The sequence below is a fragment of the Lissotriton vulgaris genome, chromosome 12, assembly GCF_964263255.1.
Source record: "Lissotriton vulgaris chromosome 12, aLisVul1.2, whole genome shotgun sequence".
NCBI lineage: Eukaryota > Metazoa > Chordata > Amphibia > Caudata > Salamandridae > Lissotriton > Lissotriton vulgaris.
The window spans coordinates 238701644-238721591 of NC_141700.1; the positions used below are offsets into that span (position 1 = coordinate 238701644).

Consider the following 19948-nt stretch of genomic DNA (forward strand, 5'->3'; position numbering starts at 1 on the left):
GGCTTCTTTGCGCCACATGCCGAGACTATCGAGCATAATAGGTGTTGTTTCGTTCCTACGAAGGGCTATTTCTACCGTTTCTATTTTGTCAAGATCAAAGGATCCTCTCAGTGGCCACTGACTTTCTCGATCCTTTTTCGTATATTTATGCCATAGCTCACTGTAGGCTATAGCGATTAATCCATGCTTCATGAACATGTCCTTATTAGGGGTGCCTTCCAGCGGAGCCGGATGGTTCATCTCTAATAAGCGGTCCGGGTAAAACAGGTTACTAACCAGTGGGGAGAAGACAGGCATGACGGATCACAATGGGATAATAGTCAGCACTACCTATCTTATCACTGCGCGCAAAGACTAGACAGAATATTTCTATTCTACGTTGTTTGCACGTAGTGAATACCTCATGAACCAATTCTGAGCAATCAATGTTAGGTCAAAAATAAAAAATCAATATGGTCAACGGGGAGAATAAGTAGGCTCGCAAAAGTTCGCGTCACCTACCCTTTCACTATCTGCAAAGAGGGGACCTATTTTTCCCTGTTTGCAGACAGAGAATCTCCAGAAAACAATCTATAACAGTTAATCAATGTTTAGGTCGAAAATAAAAAATCAATATGGTCAATGGGGAGAATAAGTAGGCTCGCAAAGGTTCGCGTCACCTACCCTTTCACTATCTGCAAAGAGGGGACCTATTTTTCCCTGTTTGCAGACAGAGAATCTCCAGAAAACAGTCTATAACAGTTAATCAATGGGGGAGAAAGATGGGTCCGACGGGTGCGTACCTATCCTTCGCTGTTTATAAAGGGAGAGCCTGTTGTTTCTCCGTTTGTAGACAGTGAATCTCCAATAAATTAACAAAAAGTAATACTAGTATTTTCTCAACAATTATCAATCACTTTCAATTATCTATCACTTTCGCAATTCGTCGTGTTTACACGACCTTACCCGGACCGCATGGACAGTTTCTCGTCTTCCGAATCCAGCGCCCGATCGTCCTCTTCTCTTCGTACTTCTCGTGGCACTCCTGATGGTTCCCAGTCAGGACCGCAGATCACTCGAGAGAGGTCTGTTCGGAACCAGTGAAGTTCGGATGATCGGCTGTCAGACGAGGGTCTATCGGACAGGGTACCTTCCGATCGTTGCAGTCGTTCACTCTGTCGTCAGGACCTCTCCCACTGGATCCACGAGTCGCTGATGGGCCCCACGTTGGGCGCCAATTGTTAAAAAGGGTTCCAAAGACAACCGGTAACCAAAGACCCTTTTATGTTGCCCGGCGGTATCGCCTCTATGACCCACCAATATTAATCAATGAAGAAGCAGGCGCTGGAGACTGGAAGGCAGGAAACGAGGATTTTATTCTCTCCGGAGGAGAACACTTCAATTCAGACAGCAAGTATCGTCACGAGGTGCTCTAACCACATCTCTGAGGCCTGGCCTCTTATACTAGGGTTTATGACCTTTATTGCACATAACACATTCTCGCAATACTTTAGTACTTGAAAGAACATCCTCGGAATCTCCCCTTCAGACCCGTTCCCACATACATTTACAGTTGGATTTCCCACCCCGGTCACAACAGGTGATGGTTGTCGCACAGCAGGGCATTCCGCCGATTCACGGAATGCATGGGGTTGATCGGATCTCATGGGGTGGGGGCTTTGATCGGTTCGGGGGTCTTTTGATGGGGAGGGGAAACTTCCTACTGTACGGGGTAATAAACAGTATCCGCAGAGCCAGGTGGCGGCCTGGGAACAGGGAAGACAAACGGGGACACAGGAAAAGGGGGTTTGCATCAGAAGGGTTTGAGGCCATGAAAGGAATGAGGGGAGGTGTCGCGCTGGGAACAGGATGGGATTCCGTGGTGAAGCTGCGCTGAAGAGGGGTTTATGACCCAAGGCATGAGAGAGCGGGGGTTGTCAGCGTGCGGGGGAATGCTTGCGAGGTTAAGAGAGAGAGAGAGACGCGCTGGCTATCAGCGAGGGGCAGGGAGGCCATGGTGCTCAAAATGGCTGCCGCTTACGCGCACGAATGGGCTTGGAAAGGGGCAAGATGGCGCCGATAATGTTCACCAAGTTTGTATTTATTTTCCACAAACCCTACTCCTAAACAAGAGAATAAAACATTAGTCTGTGTTCTGAATCACTCCAGTCTAAATAATAAGATCAGACAAGTGATTTATAGAAATTGAAAAATCTTAAAAACAAATGATGAAACTTCAAAACTTAGCAAACCGTTAGTTGCTTTTAGGAGAAACCCTAATCTGAAAGACAAACTAGTCCACAGCAGAATGAGAACTGATGAAAAATCACTTCAAACGACCATAGATGGCAAACCACTTCCAAAAGGAAACCATAAATGTGGCACATGCCACGCCTGTGACCAAGCCATCACGAGTCAGACATGGACTTATGGCACTAAGTCTGGACAGTAGGGAGAAATGACCAACTGTAGAACTGCCAATATAGTTTACCTTATATTATGCCCTTGTAATATAGGGTATGTAGGTGAAACAGCGAGAGAACTACAGGTCAGACTATCTGAGCACAAGTCTGCCATAAAAACAGGAAAAGTTAATGCCCCCATGGTAGCACATTATAAGCAATATCAACATGCAGAAAAAGATATGCGATGGCTTATTTTGGAGCGTATACATGTAACCCCAGGCACAGATATGACTAAATTTAGAAAACAGAGAGAAACGTTCTGGATCGAAACATCTGAAGTCAATAATATTCAGTTAAAGCATAAACTGAGTTCTGTCTTAAAACACGAGAATAAACATCCTTAGGTGCCATGTTGCATTAGGACAAAAAGTTGAACGTTAGCCCTTCTTCGATCTCTCCGCGAGCATCAGTAACCTGCGAAATAGCAAGTCCTTTAACTGTGTTCTTTATCCCTAAACAAACGCGTACGCGCTAATCCGCTGTATCCAATCTCAGCCAATTTTGAGAGCTTTAAAAGCCAGCACTAACTTTTACACCTTTAAAAGCCAGCACTAACTTTTACACCGCCTAGCCGCGGTATCGCTGGTGGCGCCACGTCGATCGTTAGCTCAAGGACAGGTACGTGACTTTGCACTACTAGAACGAAGCCGAGCACAGCAGTTTATGCACGAGGATACCGACGCTGTACACGGGACGTTATATTTTTTTGTTTGTCCCGATGTTAGCTGAGGATCCCCACGTTACTAACCAGTGCGGCTTACCGAGCATATCTAGGAGAATATCGAGGCATTTTACTATGTGCCCGTATATCTATATGAGTTAATTTTATTTAAAACGCTACATCTGCGGAAACACATTTTTATATGTGCTTTTTTAAAAATGATTCCACGCTGTTATTCAGAGACACGCATCTTTTAGAAAATAACGAAGCACCTCTATCTTGTGCCCGTATCTGCGCGTAACGATAATTTACACTAACTGCCCCATTGCGTAGACCAGCTCTAACACGTGTTGTGATTACCCTCACCACATTTGTTCAATGATTAGACACTAGCAGAAAGGCCTGTTATTATGCTATTTTCGCAATGCTCGGGTTGTAGAGATATCACATGTGTATTCTCCGGTCTTTCCAAACAGGATAATACTACCCTGAGACATACATGACCAATGCGCAGAGTAACTTAGAAGCAATATAAACATCAGGTGATGAATTCTGCGATAGATACCTACAGGTAAGAAGGCTTTATTCACCTATGCTATACCCAGACAGCTTATAGATAACACCCTATATGCACACAACAATTAATACTAAGGGCATGTTATGCTCTGTTTAGGTTCTGACCAACTAGTGAGCACGTCATCAATCCAGCACCCAGCCCCCGGTGAGAATTGACAAAGACCCCCCGGTGAGAATTGACCAAGACTCCACATCTAATAAAATATATCTATCGTGTGCTACAACACATCTAAGAGGTAGTATTTTACCCCTTGCTGATAATCAATAGAGAGTTAAACTCTAGAGCGCAGCCTAAACTATGCCTAACTTTTTTTCCGAATACTGCTTTTGCAGATTATATTATCTAATCCAACAAAGTGTACATCAGTGAACTGCACCAAGGAAAGCTGTTCTTTTATTTACCAAGTAGGTATACATGAGTAGAACATCGCTAGGTGGAGGGATTGTGATACACAACTCTAAATTGACTTTGAGCACGCTCGAGGAGTAACTTTTTGTCTTTCCGAATCTTTATTCCTTTTATCTCATAAACTAAACTATATGTCATCCTTCTTACTCTGGTGTAGGTTGGACATTTTTTGGCTCGTCTATCTAGTCACCATAACTACTTCCTCCTTCTAGTGTCTCTTAACAGGCATCGCTATGCGAGCCTAGAACTTAAGCACAGAAGCACTAAACAAATGAAAATGTGAATTAAGGATATTTTGTAAATAGGATGCAACAGACTGCTAAATTAACATGTAATTTATTGTATATTTTTTTTTAAATTGCAGATGTAAAGGACCCCCTGATTTTAAATATGTGTGTATTAGTTTTTGTTTCTTGTCGGCCTGATTAAGGTGATAAGATAAGTTCACCGAAACGTACGTAGGCCATGTACACCTGAGACCCCTACACAAAAAGATAAAAAGGAGAAAGAATCTTATGATTAAGTGACTCATAAACTGGATATAATCAAGAAAAAAAGAAATGGACACTTAGCTGCAAAGAATCAATTGGGATCTTAGATGTACTGTTGTCTTTTGTTTGTTTCCATTGTACTTTGTCACAAGTGTGAGTATGCAAGATTTAGAATGAATGATGTGGAATGATTGATGGATGTTTTGACAGCACTTTATAGTTTTTTCTTTGTGGGGTTCATATCAAATTTCTTATTATCAATAATGAATTTCTTACACTGTAGTATTTATCTGTTTTTGTCTTAAAAAATATGAAAAATGTGATAAATGTTTCTTGATTTCAATGTATGAAAATAAATGGAAAACTAAAGTATAACATGTCTGTGAATATTTACACCCATGTTGCATCGTCTGTGAAATAAATTAGATTTATTCTATGTTTTGAAAAACAAATAGGTCAGTTCAGAGGTTCTATTTCTCAGTTTTTGCAAAACTCTATCTGGTCCATATATTCTCACATAGCCCTTGGGATCCCTCTGGTCTGCAAATAACCAGTTGTTTATTAGGTTTCGCCTAGCGGAAGCTGCGCTCTGCGCAGCTTTTCCGCGCAGGCGAAATCCTGTTGAGAACTGTAGTGTGGCTTTTGTTCGGCCCTCGTCCTTGATTGGCTGGCTCCGTAAACGGAGCCTTGCCATTGGACGAGGGGCCTGTCCGTCAATGCCGGACCAGACACGGGGGCGTTCCCGACATTCTTTGGCTTTTGCCGACGTCACGCGACGCCGGGAACGCCCCCGTGTCTGGTCCGGCATTGCCGGCACTTCTACGTCTCTCCTGCCCCGTGTCGCATCTGTCCCCGGAGAAAAGCCGCCACCGAGACTATCATCGGGCTCGGGGCCCGCAACGTTTGTTTCCCCCCTTGGTTTTGGGGTTGCCAGCCTGCCTGCAAGTGCCAAGGTATTGTTGATATCCCCCGCGGTGCGAGCCGCCCCTTCCCGCTGACTCGCACCGCTCTGTGTCTCTCTGCCTGCCTGCAGCTCCGCGCTGCGAGAGCGCTCCAGCCCCTCCCGCTGGAATCCTTTAGCGGTCGGGTCCAGCAGGCTGCAAACGAAGCCCCCGCCCGCGTGACTGAGGCGGCGCTGGGTCCTTGGGCCTTCCCTCCCCCTGGATAGCCCTGAGGTCGGTGGTTCCCCCCCGAGTGGGTCCTGTAGACCAGGGGGGCCATCCGCTCTACAAGACCCGACCGGGCCGATCGCGTCTCACGCGGGAAGCGTGAGACTTGGCAGGGAGTCGGGATTTCACCCGTCCAAGGCACCGCGAAGCGCGGCAAAGTCCCTCATCCGCACCGGGTTCTTGGCTGCCGCTCCGCTGCCCACCTCCTGCCCCTCGAAGTCCTGGGATGTGTGGCCGCTGACTTTCTTGCACCTCTCCGGACACCTTCAAGCTTCCCTGGGACTTACTGCACCTTGCCAGCAGACCTTTACAACCTTAGGCATTTTATCTTTTTTTTTAATTCATGCAATCTGGGACCTGGAGTTTTTGGCTGGTATAGGATGGGTTCTCATTTAGGTAAGGAGTCATGGGGGGGGGGGGGGAGGTTGTTAATGCTTAATTCGTGCAGCACTTGTGTCTCACAATAAAATATTGTCCAAGCAGAGTTATTCATTTTATGAAAAGATACGACTTTATGTTCGTATATCCTTAGTAACTTCAAGAAGCGTTCTAGCATAAATCAATATTTCCAGTTACTATCGCAGTTTATGTATAATTAGTTCTGAGGGATGGTAGAGCTGTACTATGGGAAATAGTCACGGGTCCGTGAATGTGCGATGTCACAATCTAGTATGTGTCTCGGTCTTGAGGCGGAAGCACATTTAGAGCACACCCAGGATCAACACCAGGAGTCCCCGCTGCGGGGCCTCTCTTCCGGGTTCCTGTGCAGCTCTGGAGGCCGCAGCACTGAGGTGGCGCGCGCAGGTTTCGTGAAGGACAAACGGGTGCACGTGGCAGGCGGGTGTTCTGAGACCTATCGCCAGCTGATGCCCTTGGTGATTAAAAACACTGAGGTGGCTGCAGCCAGGTGGGGCTGTCGGGCCGTGCCAGAGGGGCCGTTGGCGCCAGTTATATCTGAGGCAAAACAGCGCTGCCACGTTGAATCTTGGACGTTCGCGTCAGACTTTCATTGCAAAGGCTGAAGGCAGAGGAGCATTGTCCTCTTTCATAGAGCAGCAGTTGGGGGCAGCGCCCAGGGGCACTGGACTCGGGCTATGTTTTAAGACCAGGCTAATTTTTTATGTTTTAAGACAAGGTTAATATCCCCGCCATGGTCTTTTATTTACTCTGTTCCCCAAAGAAGACTCCTCCAAGGAAGACAGCCAAAAATTCTGCCTGTTGTTTGAGCCTTCCTGTGCACAGCTGTGCAAAGCATCTTTAGGAAAGAGGTGATCCGTGGTCCTGATGGGGCTCAATTTTTGAGGTTGACGGAAGGCACCTGGGGGCTGAGTAGGAGCCAGCATGAAATATTATTTACAGCGCTTAATGTTGCACTTTTTGCCACCAATAGGCGCTGTACATAACAGGTGTTACTATCACCCGTTTGCATGATGGTTGGGGTATCGACCTCGGAAGGATGAAACGGGGAGTTCGCCTTTCCTTGATTCTAACTGCTACAGGTTAATCAGAGAGCGAGTAAAGAGATCACATATTGTACACAAGATACACACCTGAAGTAAAGAGGTTTAACGCAGCCCGTTTGTAGTATGGGAAAATCAACTGGAAACCAAAGTAGAGAGATAAAACTTTGACGGGAGTTTTAGAAACACGTTTCTGAAGCAGACGGTTCTGTGTATGTATGCAGGAGAGAGATGCGTTAATGTAATTTAGCACATTGAACCCGCACAGACATTATGGTAATGCAGGTGTTTTTTGGCAGACATTGGTGTAGGGCCACGCTGTAACAAAGGCTGGGTGGAGGGTTCCAAATGCCAACCTTCCTTGGGGGGGATGTTTTGTGTGCCTTAGGTCACCCCTTGGTGATCCGGGTTCAGAGAGTGCGGCCTGGCTTTGTGCGTGCTGGCCGGGGTGTCGCGTAAATGGCGGCAGGTGCTGGTGGGCTGCCATGGTTGGCTGACCTCCTGAGTCACTGCCAGCCCATTGGCCACACGGAGAGCCATTTATTTCCTCACAAGTGACAGATGTGCTTGGTGCACGCCAGGCCTGCTAGTTGTGACACGCCCCCCGCAGGGGGCAGGGGGCATGGAGGGGCGAATGCCTCTCTTTGTTGAGGTCTTGAAACCGTCCCTCTGCGTGAAAGAGATCGCCACGCTGTGCCCCTGTGCCACCCTCCAAAGTAACCTGGATGGCATGTGCCATTTATGGAGCATGACAGGGGACCACCATGGCAAAGGACGCAGCTGCCATCAGCAAGTGGTCTTTAAAAACGCATTACATATTTTTTCTGGAATTTAATTAAATAGTGGCAGGATTAGCAAACTGTTTCGATGAGTGAGTCGTTAAAGCTTTGGCCCATATTTACTAAGGTACAAACAGGTCTCCTACATACAAGGTCCCTACAAAAATACAGTAAATGCTAAACCAGCTTCGGCTTAAGTGCACTTTGTAAAACGACTACTATACCCAAGCTCTGTCACACAGTGTGACCTTTAGCACACAACCTTCTTTTTGAACCCAAAGCTACTCTTTTTGTTTCTGAAGGAGGGATTTAATTAAGCTATTTGTATTCCAATAAAACACATTTTAATACATTTATAGTACAGATCCAGTAAAAAAAGGTAGCATTCTTCATATATTTGATTAGGCAGGAACACACCCAAAAAGTTCACACTAGTAGTTTAAACTCACTATTTCTAATCATGCATCTTTACTGCTGTTCATCTGTAAAGCTGTAATCATACATATTTTTTGTATTTTGCTGCTTTCACGCCGAGACTATATTATACATAGGGGTCCATACGTGCTCTTGAATATACATTGCGCCACCTGGCAGCTCTGCGACACGAGCTCAGAGGATACTGCCACTACAGTAGCTCGGAGTGTAGTCTGTAAACAGAAAGGTGGGAATAAAGCAAGTGTCAATTGCAGAATAATTGGTACCACTTGGTACCACTGCACCAGCCACACTACTTCCCTACTGACCGTTCTCCACTTCAGCCCCGTCTAAATTACAATTCCTGCTTGTGACCCTTTTGCCTGCTTGTGCTTGTTTTCCTGACCCTGTTGCCTGCTTGTGCCTCCGTGTGCCCCTGTTGCCTGCTTGTGCCTCCGTGTGCCCCTGTCGCCTGTTTGTGCCTCAGTTTTCGTGCCCCTGTTGCCTGCTTGTGCGCCCCTGTTGCCTGCTTGTGCCTCCGTGTGCCCCTGTTGCCTGCTTGTGCCTCCGTGTGCCCCTGTCGCCTGCTTGTGCCTCAGTTTTCGTGCCCCTGTTGCCTGCTTGTGCGCCCCTGTTGCCTGCTTGTGCCTCCGTGTGCCCCTGTTGCCTGCTTGTGCCTCCGTGTGCCCTTGTTGCCTGCTTGTGCCCCTGTTGCCTGCTTGTGCCTCCGTGTGCCCCTGTTGCCTGCTTGTGCCTCCGTGTGCCCCTGTTGCCTGCTTGTGCCTCAGTGTGCCCCTGTTGCCTGCTTGTGCGTCCGTGTGCCCCTGTTGCCTGCTTGTGCCTCAGTGTGCCCCTGTTGCCTGCTTGTGCCATGTGGGTGTGCGTGGAGGGCTCTGTGTGGCTGTGTGTGTGGGGATGTTTGTGTGGCTGTGTGTGTGGGGAGCTTTGTGTGGCTGTGTGTGTGGGGAGCTTTGTGTGGCTGTGTGTGTGGGGAGCTTTGTGCGGCTGTGTGTGTGGGGAGCTTTGTGCGGCTGTGTGTGTGGGGAGCTTTGTGTGGCTGTGTGTGTGGGGGGGGCTCTGTGTGTGTCATTTGCGAGAGATAAAGCTAGTGGCATTGTAAATGACAATGCCATTTATTTATGTTAAAAAATACATAAATAAAAATAATGTCAAGAGCAATGCCAATAGCTCTAACTTTAACAAAGGCGAAACCATTGCATTGTAAATGCTTGTTACTGATAGTTGGACTGAGCAGTAGTATAAACGCAAGTGCAGAAGTGCACGACCACCGTCCATTGGCCATTTGGTAGATGGTTGGAAAGTGCTATGCGGGGTTGCTGCCTTTCTAAAATCTGCTTTTAGTCTCAGCCTGCAGTGCCCGAAATAAAAAATAAAATAAAAAAAAAGTATGAGGAACTTCATATGGTGAGCTTTGTAAGCTATATAAGAATTTGGGCATGTAGATAATTTTATATACTGCGACTGTGCCCGATAAGGAGAGAGGGAGGCAGTGCCAGTGTGCCACATCGCAACAGTATCTTGTCAACTCCCAGTCTAGATTGTGTGGAACAATTAACTGGTCCTTAGTTACATATGTCTAGATAGGTGAACCCAGTCTCCTCTCAAATTAGTGAGTTAGAACACTCAGGCCATGGTTGTCAAAATGTAAGGGAGTAAACTATTGATCCCCAGTTGATCCTAACACCTGAGAATGAGCTCTTGGCCACCATCTTTCTGAAAATGCACCAGAGGTAGAGAAGTCCTGTTACTGCCTTTGTCACCAGTGTGGGGTTAAGAAGAATTTTAAAGTGTCGCCCAACACTATCCACATAGAAAAAAATGTGAAGTTATTCCTCAATCATTAGAGAACAATAACACCAGAGATCCAGGGCGAGGGAAAAGGGAAGAATATTATGAATACATGTGGCAGTGGTGGAAGGGTAAGAGGGTCACAATTGGCAAAAATCATCACATCCAGATCTGGGTGAACACTGTAACTTGAAGGGTCTTGAGAGACGAGAAATCAAGAGGTACAGGGTGGTCTCACGGATGGCACAGACCTATGTGGGGGCAATGTAATGCTCTCTTGCCTCGATTTTGCATAAACCAAATCACTACCCCATGCATGCATCAATGGGCCCTGCAGCATGTATGCACAGCAGGCTATATTGCATGTATTGCAGCACTATTTTGCAGAAGTTAGGAAAGGGTGTGACAAGGATTTGTGGTAGCGGCTTGTCATTTCTAGGACCAACTGCTGCTTGCATACAAGTCCAATACTTTACCCAGAGGGATGTTAAGGCGGCGTCAGTGCCCCAAAACACCAAAATATGTATTATACCGTTTGGCAGAAGCAATAATTAACTGTAACTATAATTTTCACTCCTGAAAAAGTAATCTGATCATTTCTTTTCTGTTTCAGGTTAACCATTGGATGGACAGTGCTTGTTCCATATAATGTTAAACATGGGGTGCTCCTGTGATATTGATTTCCTTCAAAGAAATGAAGTTCAAAGACCTCCCTTCAGGATCCTAAAAATATCACCGTTACATCTTTCTCGATGATTGTACCTAGTAGCTTGGATGTGTTGCACTTGAGCAGGAACCTTGTGCAAGGTTTGCTGCAGACTTTAGACCGACATACTCTGTGTATAACTGGCAGTTTGGGGACCTCCAAAATGGGAAACTCCTGCGTATGTCGAGATGACAGTGGTGTTGAAGAGAACATTGAACCTCAAAACCCACAAGCAGAAAACAGTGTAGCACCTACTTCTGAATCCAGGATTCGCCCACGGGACCCCGTAAGGCCTCCGAGGAGAGGTCGAGGACCCCATGAACCAAGGAGAAAGAAACAAAACGTTGATGGGCTAGTTCTGGATACCTTGGCAGTCATTAGGACTCTGGTAGACAAGTATGTATTTTGTTTCTACTTAAATGTTTTCGAGTTAAAAGAAAGTCCTGTCTTTTGGAATGCCCTTGCGTTGTGGAACCACGAAATGGAACGAGTTTTCTTTCTTAATTATTTGCATATCTTATTTCAAGGCTCCATATGTAATTCTTTAGTACTGCCTCTCTGTTCTACATCATAGGAAATGTGTGACAGGAGTGGTTTTCGTTTAAATTTCTATGTTTGTGGATCTAATTTGACATTTATAGTGAGAGTTGTTGAACTGAATGAGCCCGGTTTGTACTCGCAAAGCAATAATCAAAAGTGGCTTATTTAAGTATTCTACCGTAGTGGCAGTGAGCGTATGTGTGGTAGTTTTGTGGGATATTGATGTGGGCCTCTTCAACAAGAATTAATCCACCTATGGCTATTTCTTGGAAAAACTGCCGGGATGGCTACATCCCACCTTCAAATTGTCTTTATAGTGAAGCCATGAAAGGGAAGATGAAAGCCCCAAATGCAGTTCAACTCTTGAAAGAGCCTTTGTCAGACGTAACGGATGATTAGGTACATTTTCCTTTTCTGGAAGCTTTGTAGCAAGTCTCTCCACATGGTCTCTGTCTGTCTTGTCCTCATCACAAGATATTTGTCCTAGGTCATGTTCTATATTAAAATGTTTCATGATTCTGTTGCTAAATCACTTCTAATCCTATCGTAAAGCAAACATTTGGTACAAGCATAGATGATGATAAGAGAATGTAGAAGCTTACAATATGACTTTTAACATAACCCAGTGCCACCTTTGGCCTCTTTTAGATTGCATTCTTGCAAATTGACTCCTGATTACTTGTCCCAGATTCCTAATTGTTCAAGGAAGTAGGGTTTATTAGCTTATGCAGATTCAGCAGAGCAACAGGCCCACATAGAACGCCGGAGGTAGAACTTTCATGATACCGGCGCTAGATGCTCTATTACTCGTGTATGGCATTACTACACAACTCCCTTCCTAATAAAAGCAAAAATAAATAGGAAACTATATACATAACTTAATAACTAAGGTAGAACAACATTTTCCAGTCACAGTTCTTAACTTTGCATCTTCAATTAATGCTGGACACACTGTGGTCTCAAGGACATTATCTTGAAACAAGAAGAAAGGTCATTCTTCCATTCCTCTAACTCCATAAGATTGTGCTTACTTCTTTCTTCTACTCTGCACAGCAAATTACAGACCGTTATTAAGCATACAATTAAACCATTTCCTCAATCAATTTTCCCTTGGGTGATCTAGTACATTCTAACAGTATACAATCCCAAAAATCTGTAGAAACACGCCTCAGAGACCTATTAATGTCCATTTTCTGCAATTACTAGTTGTGAATATCCTTCTATAAAACACCTTCTGATGGCCTCTGCTACTTCTCTTTTCCTTTATTTACAAATTTGACTTCTAGCCATTAAAAAAAATAATGCATGATTACTGTAGCATGCGTCTCTCACTTTTGAGGTGCTCCATGGTCCATTAATTTCCAGCATCGAAAAATCTATTTTCACACTCACTATGGCAAGCTAGTTTAGATCAGGGCAAGCTATTTTCATGGCCTACTGGCCAGCTCTGGCCCAAGATTTCCATTTGACAATGAACATGTGTTCTATTCCTACAGAAAGTGAATGAGTAGTAAAGATGCCTTTCAATCTTGGTTTTATCTAGCCACATTTGGTGTGCTTTCAGATGTCCGCGTATGTCTATTTACAAATTGCTGCTTATTTCATCTTGGGGAATGGTGTTTGCTTTCTTTCTCTGACTGCAGAGTTAGACGATCTTGTAAAGCGAACTGTCTGACAATCATGTTGACGTGCCTGGGGTATAAAATGATAAGCTGTAGGATGTCAGTTTTTTTTCTAACGCACAACATTTAAGTAGCTGCTAAATTAATTGTACACATTTCAAAATATATCAGCAGTTAGGAAAGCAGATTTTATGTTTTTTTAATTCTGCAGTGTAGTGGAAACACAGATTTTAATAGGCTCAAAACAAATCCGAACTTGGTAACAAGCAAATTATAAATATTTGCTGAAACCCAATTTCCACACATTATCATTTGTACACTATACTGTTTAACAGTAAACCTGTATTTTAGGAGACATTTTGTGGCCATTTAAATAGAAAATGTGTTGTCTGTAAATGAGTGTGCTACCAAATCATGCTTTAGTAATATATTTATTAAAAAATAGTTTTTATAAATGAACAGAGAAACATTATTGCCCCCACCCTGATAACAGTGCTATTAGTGAACTAAAAGGCATGTCCGGGGTAATGTGTACCTCATGTGGACTAGATTCTTTCTATAAATAGACCAAAAGCATAATTGAATAAATCAAGTCAAGTCAAAGTCCACTTTATTCGATTAATTAAAATCATAAAAGTATTCTACAGCAAAAATCATACGTTCATATATCTTAAAAACAGTTAATACAGTATTAAACATTAGGTGGAATTAAAAAACAAGTTAAAAAGGCATTATTTACACAACATTCATTACAATTTGCGCTCAACACTACAGTAAACATGAATTTAAGTATCTGTCCTCAATTGTGATTCCAATCTTAACCTTGATCTCTTACATCTAACAGATGCAGCCAAAAAGCTAGCAGTGCAATACATAATTACAGGGGAATGCATCATCTGTAAATATAACAGCGCAGGCTTGTACTGCGTAAAACCCAACTCCTTCAGAATTGATTTTAAATATCCGGTGCGAGGTTCATGATAAAAAGAACAGAAGAACAAAAAGTGCGCATTATCCTGGGTGGAAAAACCATCGCATTTGCATGGGGACGACTCCTCGAGCTTACACCAGTCTTTCTCGTCCCGCAGAACCATATAAATTTGGTTAAAACGGAATTTAGACAGTAGCCACCTATGAAAAGAATTAGTGACCACTGCCAGGTAGGGAGCCAACTCAAAAGATGGGGTTATCAATACATGTGCCCTCACAGAGGGTTTACATAGCTCATCCGCTTCACGCTCGGCCATACGTAACCTGATGAAATTGGTCTTCACCCACAACAAATCAGCTTTACACAGGGATTCTGGGCTATCGAAGATTTCAGGGCGTCCCAGTTTTGCGGCCATGGATTCAACATATGACAGCCACTGAATATCCCTCCTGTGATCTAATGTAAGACAGTCTTTGATAATCCTGTGATTGAGGCTGAGGTTCGGATTAAGCCAGAGCTTGATCCACATCAGAAGCGGAGCTAGATTAATTATATGTAGAATATAGCCCAAACCCAGCTCAAGGTGTAAAGAGTGAGTGGCAGTTGACTGGGGTAGTCCCAACAGAGAACGAAGAAATTTGTTTTCCTCTGTCTGAATGCATTTAGAATTAGCGTAACCCCAGACTGCAGCCCCGTATCTAGCAATCGCGGCTGTCTTGGCTTTGTAAACGGCCAGGACAGCCTCGATTGGTTTTCCCCCCAGTCTCTTTGTGAACCCCAGGATCGCAGAATATGAACTTCTCACCGCGTTCGCTTTTGATGTTAACTGCGGTGTCCAAGTTCCCCTTTGATCAAAAATCACTCCCAAGTAAGTGAAAACTTTAACACTTGTGATCACCTCTCCATCGCAAAAGAAGGTTTTTTTCTTTAAATTTACTACATCCTGCTGACATAGTGTGCGATTTATTCTTATTAACCACCAGGTCAAGACTGGACATAAAGTTACCGAAGGAGTCGAGTAACTTTTGCAGGGCAACTGGGGTCCTGGCTATTAGCACCGCATCATCAGCATAGAGGAGCACCGGAATTGGTGCACCCCCCATGCTCGGAATATCCTTTGTGGCTGCCGTTAGGTCATCCTCCAAAGAGTTCACGTATAACGTGAATAACATTGGCGCCAGTATACATCCCTGACGGACCCCTCTAGTTGATCTGAAACTCTCGGTACACTTTCCGTCAGTTGTCATTCTGATGCGGGCCCTCAGATCTTTATGGAGCTCCGCCAGAAAGTGTACCAAGGAACTATCGAGGCCCATCTTCAGGAGCATTGCCCACAGCTTAGATCTATTAACAAGATCAAAGGCTGTGGACAAGTCCATGAAGCCAAGGAATATACTTCCCCCTTTTGCTCTAGTATATTTAGAAATTATGAGGTGGAGACTGAGGCATTGATCCTCTGTACTCCTCCCTGACCTAAATCCGTATTGTGCCTCGGACAGAATATTATTCCCCTTGGCCCACGCGGCTATTCTCGCCAGGACAACCTTCCCTAGGATTATTACCGAGGAGTCCAACAACGATATTGGTCTGTAGCATTTTGGGTCTCCTCTCTGCCCTTTTTTAAAAATTGGAACAATCGTAGCTAGAGACCAGGTCTGAGGGAATCCTACTGCGGCAGAGGCATTAAAAACTTTCGTTAGAATATTGGCCCAAAACAGCGGATTTGCCCTGAACATATCCGCTGGCACTCCATCGGGACCCGGGGCCTTGCGTCCTGCTGTATCCTCTATGGCTCTAAGTACCTCAATAGTGTCAAAACTCACGGGCTCCAGGGGGATCTCAGTAGTAGGGATTGTGAAGGGTTCCAGCTCCCTATTACTATCATAAATTTTTTCAAAATGGCAAAGCCAGTCCTCCTCTGATATATTAAGTTCCAGTACTGAGTTTTGGTCACCTGAAAGTAAAGGAGTGTTAATAATTGACCAAAACTTAGCACTGTTTTTTAGGGTGGCTTTATCCATTAATTCTTCCCAGGCTTTACTCTTTAGTTCATTTTTACGCAAATTAGTGGCCATAGTAAAAACCTTTCTTAATCGCGTAACTAGCTCTTTGTCCCTTGGGCGAGTATTGAGAGCTTTCTTAAGGCGGTTGTGTGCTTTGCTACAATTTTTATCAAACCAGCCTTTCACCGATTTTATGTTTACCCCCCTGACCTTTAGCTGTAAGGCAAGTGGACACAAACCGGCAAACACCTTCAAAGGAAGATATAACCTCCTTGCTCCCAGTTAACGGGTTGGCACACACATTAAGCTCTTCAGAGACTGAGGAGGATAAATTTAAGAAAAAATTGTCAGGTACAACCATTTCCCATTTGATTCTTCTCCCCTGATCCTTATCCTTAACTGGCAATATAGACCGGTGGATAACAGATGATTTTAACAAGAAGGAGCTATTCACTAGCTCCAACCCCACAGGATTATGGTCACTCAATGGCATAGCGATTGCATTATATGAAATCACATAATTAAGAAAACCTATTGAAACAAAAATAAAATCAATTATCGAATCACTAGCCCTTCCCGTATAAGTGGCAACCCGTGTACTATTATCGTAGAACTCTGGTTCATACAACTCATTGTCCCGTAATACATTTTCGAGCGCCAAACCCTTCTGTGTATGTTCTAGGTGAGGGGGGGGACACGCTATCAGGCCCATCTTCATCCACTAGGGCACAATGAGAGCACAAATGAACATTAAAATCGCCCATTAAAATAAATCGACACAAAGTGGATTGTTTGTCCTTGTAAAGACTTAAAAAATCTGCTAGCCATGCAAAATGCACAGTTTCTGGGTGACCGTTCGGTGCATTATAACAATTAACAAGAAGCAATTTACAGCCATCCTCTAATTTTATCTCAAGTACAAGGAAATTATGAGAGGCACAGTCAATCAGGGTGATTTTGCCCTTGATGTTCACCGATACCAGCGTCAAAAGACCTCCTTTGTTCCGGCCTGCAGGGGAAGGCAAAGCAGGTACAAAATAAGAAGTAAAACCGTCCAACCAATAATCCCACTCCATGTCCCAAGTCTCTTGGATGGCAATGATATCGTGGAGCTTTACGAAGTTTTCCCAGTTTGGGTCTCCCTTCTTAGACCGCAAACCAGCGATGTTCCAGGATAACAGTCTGACCGTATCCCCTTTAGCAGTTGTGATCTCTGTTGAACTGTTACCATCCGCAACAGAAGAAGGTACATGAACCGTTGGTGTCGATTCCACTGTAACATCGTCCACTGTACCCTCTCCGGCACCCCGTCAATCGCAAAGATCGAGACCTGAGAGGGCGTCAAATCTGTTGTGAGTTGCAATAGGGGGACCAAAGGTAAAGAGATTATCGCGTCCCTGAAACAAACTTTGAGGAGCCGATCTGGGCCCCACCGGGGTGAATGGACTCAGTCTTTGTCTGGGCAAGGAGGCTAAATTGACATGATTGTAAAAATACCCTAACGGTCGCACTTGAATACCATTGCTGTCCTCCATCAAAGATGCTGCCCGTAGGAGGACTGTGGCCACATGTTGTGGGTATTTAAAGTCCACAACCACACAATCCCCTCTACAAATTTTCCTCGAGGGACCAATCCAATTTACCCTCCTGGTTGTAATAATGACTCCTGCAAATTTAGTAGGGAAACCACATTTAGCACTCAGCCAGGCCACCACTTTGTTTTTGAGGGAATCATGAACTTCCTCTTGTGGCTCGGTAGAGCCTGGGGTATGCACTGGGACATTTGCCAACACGACGACATAGGGGGCGCAATCCGGGGGTAGATTAATAGAATTTTTGCGCCTACTTTGTATGGCATTCGTGTTGTATGAGAGACCTGATCTCTGATGGCTCCTAGCCGTGTCTACTGGCGAGGGACAAGTGGCTGAGGGGACAATATGGTTGTTATCCACACTATTAACCTGAGGGATCATAAGAGATGGATTGGAGGCTTTTATAGCATTTTTCCCTACAACCTCAGAGCTCACTGTACTAGTTGAAGGGAGTGGGGGATTAGCCTTAGCTAGATTTGCCAACCGCTGATCCAACAGACCTCCTAGTCTTATTATCTCCGCGTTCGCGGTATCCAATTTGGCTGCTAGGGAATTAAGGGAATCCTTAAGTTTTAAATCAATAGTGGCCTCTATGGTTTTGATTAGCAAACCAAACTGCTCAGGGCTCAAGGTGATGCTAGTTTCTTTTTTGTTCTCTACGTTCGCTTTGGCTTTAGGGGAGATGTGACTATCAGGCAGGTGAATGTCCCCTCTTCTCCTGTAGGTGATCTTACCCCCCCTCTTACTTTGCTGCTTTCTACAGGTTCTAACAGGTCTCTCTCTTTTGCTTTCTTCCGCTACCTCTACCTCTTCCTCAGAGTCAGAAGATAATTTATCAAGCATTATTGTATCTGGCGCCTGATGGATCGAAGCTACTACTACGCTAGCTGTATTAAAGACATTTGGTCCCCCTAACACACAATCAGTGCTATTCTCGATCTCTGGAGGTGCCTCAGGCGCAGTTACTCTTACTGGAGAGAGATCATGATCTAGAGAAGCAACCTTGCCCAAAGAAGCCCTTCTGTCATCGTTGATTTTATTCACCATTTTGACAAGGAAATTGTTCATAGAGCCTGCCCCCGTAACCACCTTGTCTTTCTTTGTGCCTGACATTTGGAAAGATTAAACGGAGTTGATTTACAACTTTGACAATGCCTAGGTGTCACCAGGAATAATATGACCAGTTTATCGGGGTATAAGCCTGTAAAGTCCCACAGCCTTATCCGACACAGCTCCAGATAAGTAGAAAAAGCACGGTTTGTTACTCACAGGGTCTCTGGCCCAGCCCGGCCTCCTCCTGCCTCTGACGGCCTCAGACGGCCCGCCCTCTGCCCGGGCTCCGCCCGGCGTCGCCCGCGCGCGTCCCGCGACGCGGAGGAAGCGTCCTTCTCAAGTACCGGCGAACCGGAAGTCGCCGCAAGTCTCCCTGGGAGCTGTAGTCTCCAGCCGCAGGCCGCCAGGTGTTGCAAACCGGCGCGGCGAGACTGCAGCGTTAGGGACCCAGGAGTCTCTCACTGCCCGGTAATGTGCCTCCTCAGCTCCTCTGCGCTCCTCTGCGCGGCGGAATTGCTCTCCCCCGCTCCACCGAGGAAGCGTCCTTCTCAAGAACCGGAAGTCGCCGCAAGTCTCCCTGGGAGCTGTAGTCTCCAGCCGCAGGCCGCCAGGTGTTGCAAAGCGGCGCGGCGAGACTGCAGCGTTAGAAACCCAGGAGTCTCTCACTGCCCGGTAATGTGCCTGCTCAGCTCCTCTGCGCTCCTCTGCGCGGCGGAATTGCTCTCCCCCCTGCATTTTTTGTACAGCAGACATTTTGAACCCACATATTTGAAGGTGTTCCCTGGATTCTGCAAAACATTGTCTGGACTACAGTCAATGCTTTTTCACCCCTAGAGCCACTGTTGTCCATGCTCAGATGTAAATGTATTTGTTTAAAATAAAGTACCACTGTCATGATCACCTCCTCAGTGCTTGGATAGTTCTCCAGAGGAATGATTTGTGTTGGTGTCTTTTCTCACTTGATGCCCTCACTGCTAGTCTTTAGTCGTTTCTTTTTATTAGTTTTGCAGTGAGATGTTCCTCTGCACTAACTTTTCCTCAAATATTGCTCCACTTTGTGACTCGATGAGGCACGGTATGTTCTTATTTCACTACCAAAATGTGCCATCTTAAAATAGGCTAATGATTACCGCAGGATGCTTGCCTTATGCCGGCTTCCTGAGAAATCTTTGAAACAGTGCATAATTTGCTGGGTTAGATCCCTCAAGTTTCTTGTTCTGTTAAAACATCTGTGTAACTCCACACTGACGTATATTACGACTGAATGAAACCATGATAGTTAACTCACC

General features: G+C 45.1%; 1 protein-coding gene across 4 annotated transcripts in view; it reads left to right on the forward strand.

Annotated features, from left to right (window-relative positions):
- Positions 1-19948, forward strand: part of RSPRY1 (ring finger and SPRY domain containing 1) — a 300486-nt gene that overhangs the window by 23492 nt on the left and 257046 nt on the right. For 3 of the 4 annotated variants that reach the window (XM_086947733.1, XM_086947736.1, XM_086947734.1), the window contains exon 2: positions 10826-11314. In XM_086947733.1, coding sequence (XP_086803859.1) covers positions 10965-11314 — 350 coding nt within the window. In that variant the 5' untranslated portion in view covers positions 10826-10964. Of the gene's footprint in view, positions 1-3580; positions 3677-10825; positions 11315-19948 lie in introns of those variants that run through there. The other variant, XM_086947735.1, reaches the window with a different exon arrangement.